At 55.3% G+C, this 6,282-nt stretch overlaps 1 protein-coding gene across 1 annotated transcript; it reads left to right on the top strand.

The window, feature by feature from the left end:
* Positions 1–578: 578 nt before the first annotated feature.
* ZIC2 (Zic family zinc finger 2) lies at positions 579–5,520 on the top strand. Its single transcript, XM_012752045.3, has 3 exons — positions 579–1,937; positions 3,724–3,887; positions 4,099–5,520. The coding sequence occupies exons 1-3, from the start codon at positions 866–868 to the stop codon at positions 4,453–4,455; spliced, it is 1,593 nt and encodes a 530-aa protein (XP_012607499.1). The 5' UTR covers positions 579–865; the 3' UTR covers positions 4,456–5,520.
* The last annotated feature ends 762 nt before the right edge of the window (positions 5,521–6,282 follow it).

Here is a 6,282-nt window from a genome sequence, read left to right as displayed (position 1 = left end):
GCAAGTTTACTACGCGAGGCGCAGCCAATGCCAAGCGCTGAGGACGAGGAGGGCTAAACACCGCGGCCGCGGCGCCGAACAATACCCGCCGCGCGGGGCGGCGCGAGTAGGACCGCGGGGGAGGGAGCTGCCATCCGAGCGCGCCGAGGAGAGGGCGCCTGGCCTTCGCCTTCGCGCGGCCCCCGCCGCGGTCAGGTGGAGCCGCTGGTGCGCTGGGCCCGGGAGCTGAGCGCGGAGCTCGCCTCCGTCCTCTCTTCGCCCGCCTGCCTGGCCTGCGCACGGCCACCGCGCTCCGGCACCGCGGCTCCGCCGCCGCTGTGATTTCATTCAGCGGGCGCTGCGCTGCGCAGCCGGGCCCGGGGTCCGCGGAGCGTGCGAGCGAGTGAGTGTGTGCGTGCGCGCGCGGGTGCGCGCAGGGGTGGGGGCCGCGGCGCTGCGCTAGCCCCCCGGTGGCCCCCCTTCTCAGCTCCGCTCCCCACACCTCCCTCCCGCTCCCTCCTCCCGCCCGCCCTCCCCTGCCCTGCCTGCCCGCCCCCGCCGCAGCTCCTTTAATACACTTTGGTTCTCCGCCTGGCTTTGGACTCTTCTCCTCCTCCACCTCCTCCTCCTCCCGCGCCTCCTCCGCTGCCGCCTCCTCCTCTTCCTCTCCGCGCCTTCGCTCAGCGCCCGGCCGCCCGAGGCAGATCCAGGCGGCGGCGGAGGCGGCGGGCGCAGGAGCGCGGCTCCCGGGGCTGAAGCCACCGCTACTACCGCCGCCTGAACCCGGAGCTCGGTGGCCGCCAGACGCACCGCGCGGCGCGGGAGCCGAGGCGGCGCGGAGGCTTGGAGCTCGCCGGGGCCGGCGGGGCGGGCAGGCGCGCTGGCCATGCTCCTGGACGCGGGTCCGCAGTTCCCGGCCATCGGGGTGGGCAGCTTCGCGCGCCACCATCACCATTCGGCGGCGGCGGCGGCGGCAGCGGCCGCCGAGATGCAGGACCGTGAACTGAGCCTGGCGGCGGCGCAGAATGGCTTCGTAGACTCAGCCGCGGCGCATATGGGAGCCTTCAAGCTGAACCCGGGTGCGCACGAGCTGTCTCCAGGCCAGAGCTCCGCGTTCACGTCGCAGGGCCCCGGCGCCTATCCCGGTTCAGCTGCGGCAGCGGCTGCCGCCGCCGCACTCGGGCCCCACGCCGCGCACGTTGGTTCGTACTCTGGGCCACCCTTCAACTCCACCCGGGACTTCCTGTTCCGCAGCCGCGGCTTCGGGGACTCTGCACCGGGCGGCGGGCAGCATGGGCTGTTCGGGCCCGGCGCGGGCGGCCTGCACCATGCGCACTCGGACGCGCAGGGCCACCTTCTCTTCCCTGGCCTCCCGGAGCAGCACGGGCCGCACGGCTCGCAGAATGTGCTCAATGGGCAGATGCGCCTCGGGCTGCCCGGCGAGGTGTTCGGGCGCTCGGAGCAATACCGCCAGGTGGCCAGCCCGCGGACCGACCCCTACTCTGCGGCGCAACTCCACAACCAGTACGGCCCCATGAATATGAACATGGGTATGAACATGGCAGCGGCCGCGGCCCACCATCACCACCACCACCACCACCCCGGTGCCTTTTTCCGCTACATGCGGCAGCAGTGCATCAAGCAGGAGCTCATCTGCAAGTGGATCGACCCTGAGCAGCTGAGCAACCCCAAGAAGAGCTGCAACAAAACTTTCAGCACCATGCACGAGCTGGTGACCCACGTCTCGGTGGAGCACGTCGGTGGCCCGGAGCAGAGCAACCACGTCTGCTTCTGGGAGGAGTGTCCGCGCGAAGGCAAGCCCTTCAAGGCCAAATACAAACTGGTCAACCACATCCGCGTGCACACAGGCGAGAAACCCTTCCCTTGCCCCTTCCCAGGCTGCGGCAAGGTCTTCGCGCGCTCCGAGAACCTCAAGATCCACAAAAGGACGCACACAGGTAACCGCGGGCCGGGACAGGGACTGGGCGCTGAGAGCAGAGACTTGTAGGGTGAGGGGCTGGGGGTGCTGATGCTGGGCACAGATCGCCAGCCGAGGCCTTGGGATGGGAGATGTTTTTGTGTGTGCGAGAGAGCCAACAGCTTGTTTTTGTTGGAGGATGAAAGAATATTGGGCTTGATTTTTCCATGTGCGGAAATTTGAGTTTTAAATGGTCAGCGAAACATCAAATGTATGCGTTGGGTCATGCAATTGGTTCGTTTGCTCAGCCTCGGTTAATAATTTCCGTTCTAAATAGAAGGCACAAAATAAAACTGCTCTCTAACTTGGTGCCCGGGAATCAAGCCTAGAGAGGATTTTGCCAGCTTGTCTGAATGTGCTTTTCTGCTCCGGGGGTCTGTGTTTGAGTGGCTTGTGTGTTTTCCCACTTCTTTTACTCGGAGTCCAAACGCCCTTCCCGGGACTGTTTCCCATTAAATGAGTCTGGTGTGAGCCGAAGCTGTAAAGCATTTCTCATTTTTAAAGTGTTTTTAAAGCCCGTCTCGGGGTGGGTCGCGGGGTTTTTACGGTGGTTTCACAGCAGTTTGCGAAATTCTCTAATGGGCACCAGAGGGTTTGCGATTCCCAACTTGGACCCACAACCCGGTCAGCTAGAGCCCCAGGCGGCGCGGCCCTGCGGGGGGATCGCGTGAGAAGAGAGAGCCGCAAAAGAACGCGCCTCCCGCCTCATAGATTATTCATCTATGACCAGGTCCCAGCCAAAATCGTGCCAGACGATTTCCTAAAAGAAAGCCAAATGTTTTAGCAACTTCCCCCGTCAATATTTACTCCGAAGTGGGGATGCGCCAGCGGCCTATTGTTCTCTTCCGGGAAGGGAGGGAGCCGAGGTGCGAGACAAGCTTTTAACAAGGTTTAAAATTTGAGAAATGTATTTGCATGAAATGCTTGCTTTCGAGTCCTGTGTCTGAGCGGATGTCTTTAAGAAACAATTTAGGTGCTAATGGAATTTAACGTTAAACGGTCCCCTTTCCAAGTGGAAAGACGTTTGAGTTCTCACACCTCTAAATGACTCCAAGCATTTGGAATTCTGGCAACAGGATGCAGGGACCGCCAGAAAATTAAATAGGGGGATTTTGAAAGGCTTTGCTGACTCCCCCACCTCACCTCCCAGCTTGTGCCCCTCCACAATCACTACATGCTACCTTACCTCTAATATTTATATTTTCCTCTCCACTTATTTGTAAAAGACTGGAGGTGAGACTGTGGTTAATTCAGTTTGCAGAATTTTGGATGAAAAATACTGGCTCAGTCACTAGCCACAGCCCGGCCCCCAAACAACACACAGCAACTCCAAATGTAATTGCCTACTGGCTGGGGAGAGAAACCGACAGCAGCCCAGCAGCCTGTGTGATTTTGATAATGCCCCAAATATTTTGTCATAATAACAGCTTCTCCATGGCGAGACCAACTTGTTAGAAGCTGCGGATCCAAGAAGGCCTATAGAAAGGAAGGCAGGGCCAGGAGCTACCCCAAAATCGTTAGAAATTTGAGGAGATGGGCGTCGGCCTGGAAGAAAGTAAAATATGAAATGAATGAGCAGGACTGTCAGGTGGGAGGGAAGGCTGTTAATTTCAACTAGGTTCTGCCACAAAGGGGATTTGCCCTGTTTAAGGGACCCAGCCCCCTCGCCCTTCTCCGTGGCTGCAGCCTTGCCCCCTCCAAAGTCAGGGAGGAGGTTCTCGGGGCTCCGGGTGTCCAAAGCAAGTGCTGGTGTTTGCCGTCTACAGGGGAGAAGCCGTTCCAATGTGAGTTCGAGGGTTGTGACCGGCGCTTTGCCAACAGCAGCGACAGGAAGAAGCACATGCACGTCCACACCTCTGATAAGCCCTATCTCTGTAAGATGTGCGACAAGTCCTACACGCACCCCAGCTCGCTGCGGAAGCACATGAAGGTACCACCGCGGAGGCCGGGAGGAGGGCGAGGCCGGCCGGAGGCGCCGGTTCACAACCGGCCTGAACATCCTCAGCCGGCCCGGGACGGCCCCCAGGGCCTGGGGCGGCCAGGGGCATTTCTGGGGGTGCTCCCCCCCGGGGGCCGGCCTCACAGCAGCTGCACTCACACCCAGTCCCCTCTGGTTCCCCCTCCTGCCTTTTGTCTTGCAGGTCCATGAGTCCTCCCCGCAGGGCTCTGAGTCCTCCCCGGCTGCCAGCTCCGGCTACGAGTCGTCCACGCCCCCGGGGTTGGTGTCCCCGAGCGCCGAGCCCCAGAGCAGCTCCAATTTGTCCCCAGTGGCGGCGGCAGCGGCAGCGGCGGCGGCAGCAGCAGCGGCCGCGGTGTCCGCTGTGCACCGGGGCGGAGGCTCGAGCAGTGGCGGCGCGGGAGGCAGCTCTGGCAGCGGCGGCAGTGGTGGGGGCGGCGGCGGGGCGGGCGGCGGGGGCGGCGGCAGCTCTGGCGGGGGCAGCGGGACAGCCGGGGGCCACAGCGGCCTCTCCTCCAACTTCAATGAATGGTACGTGTGAGGGGTCGGGCCTCTCTCCCTCTCCCCATCCCCACCCTAGCGCAGCAGCCCTCCCCGCAGCTAGCGCTGAGGTTCACCTTATGATCATGTTGTTAAAATTATGAATCTGATTTTTACGATGATGAAAATGATTTTACCAGCAGAAGGATTTTTAAAAAGTTTTTTTTTTTTTTTTTAAATAATCTAGGCATGAAAAGCAAAAATATCCCTTTCCGGAGTCTTTAAAGCTGAAAATATAAAATAAATAAAAAACTAAAAAATGAAAACCCACAAAAATATTGAGCCAAACCTCCCCGCTCTAACCCCCATGCCCACTTCCCTTCCAACCCTGTTCCCAGTCTTATAACAAACTGTGTACATAGCAGACTCCTCCTTCCTTCTCCGAGGTGGTTTTAATGGCTTCTTGGTGTATAGAAGTTTGTCCATTTGTAAAACTCCGGATTGCGTTCCTCCCTGCCTTCCTTCCTCCTTTTCCCTTCCCCCTTTTTAGTTTACCCGGTTTCTTTTTAAGTAATGTGGAAGAAAATGGTTTATTTTGTATTGTGGTATTGAATATTGTGTTCCTTTTTATGAGGCAACTTGATTGTAAACTTCATGCAACTATAGACTGGAAAAAAACGAGCCGTGCCAAAGTCTCCCTTCTGTTTCTTCAACACACTGATCCATAGCACACATACACACCACCACCAACAACGCTTGTGAATGTATTTTTCTGTTAGCTGGATTTACATGTGATGTTTTAGTGCTTTTGCAAGTTCAATTTGTTAGTTCCTGTATGAAAGATTGTGGGGGGGAATAAACGTCGTGCCGTTAGCTTTTTCCGTAATAACACCCTTCCTTCTGTAAATACCCGTTACCATATTTATCCATTTGTAATTAAATTATGGTATTAACTTGCTACAGAGGAAACAATATTTATAAAGAATGTTTCTTAACTATAAATATGTACACTTGTGGGCATAAACTGTTTCAGATTTTTTATTTGAAGGTTTTAAGTGGTTTGATCATTTCTTGTGATGTTTTGAGAGTAATGCATACAGAAATATAATAAAATGTGTTGAAACTGCATGAACATACTATTTTTTCTAGCAAAGTTATTAAAGCAAACCGGGAAGGAGGCAGCTGAGGGTTGTTGGATCAGTGTGCTTGAGTGAGTGGGAGGCACCACCACTCATTCTGGGGAGGAAGGTGTACGTATGCATAAAAAAAAAAAAAAAAAACAGGAGGCCAAACTGCCCGTTTGGCAGAAAGTCTCAAAATTATTTTCTCTGTCCTTTGTCTAGTAGCTGAGAGTGAATTAAATTTTTGGAAAGCCTCTGTGAGGAATGGCGGCAGGAACCTTCAGAGTTTCTAATGGCTCCATTATCTGAGGGAATGCCTTTCTTTCTTTCAGCTATTTGGGCTGGATTTAAGAGCACTAAATATTTCCTTATTCTTTGTTTTCCCTCTTCCCTCCCGCCTTTCTGCTCCCTCCCTCTGAAAAGCTGAGGTACAGTTATTTTTAATTGCACTTTTAAAAGTGAGCTGAGTACTTTGTTTTTGAACTTGGCCCAGTGAATATAGTTTAAGGGCCCATTTTCACCAAGTTTTTTTCTTGAAATTTTAAGCAGAGAGCGTGTTCAAGAAATACTGGTTAAGCAAAGCAGCTGGGAACCAATCAGCAGGATGTTCTAGAAAACGTGGTAAATACACAACATTTTAATTTTCTCTTAGGAAGATAGATAGGAAAGCAACAAACCGTTGGCCCCAAAGGAAAGAGAACCTCTTCAAGAATTCAGTAGAATAAAATAGAAGAAGATACAAAAACTAAAATTGCCAGGTGGAAGTG

Source organism: Microcebus murinus, chromosome 13 (genome assembly GCF_040939455.1).
Source record: "Microcebus murinus isolate Inina chromosome 13, M.murinus_Inina_mat1.0, whole genome shotgun sequence".
Classification (NCBI taxonomy): domain Eukaryota; kingdom Metazoa; phylum Chordata; class Mammalia; order Primates; family Cheirogaleidae; genus Microcebus; species Microcebus murinus.
The sequence above is the reverse complement of the archived record's forward strand: the minus strand, read 5'-3'. Positions and strand labels throughout refer to the sequence as shown.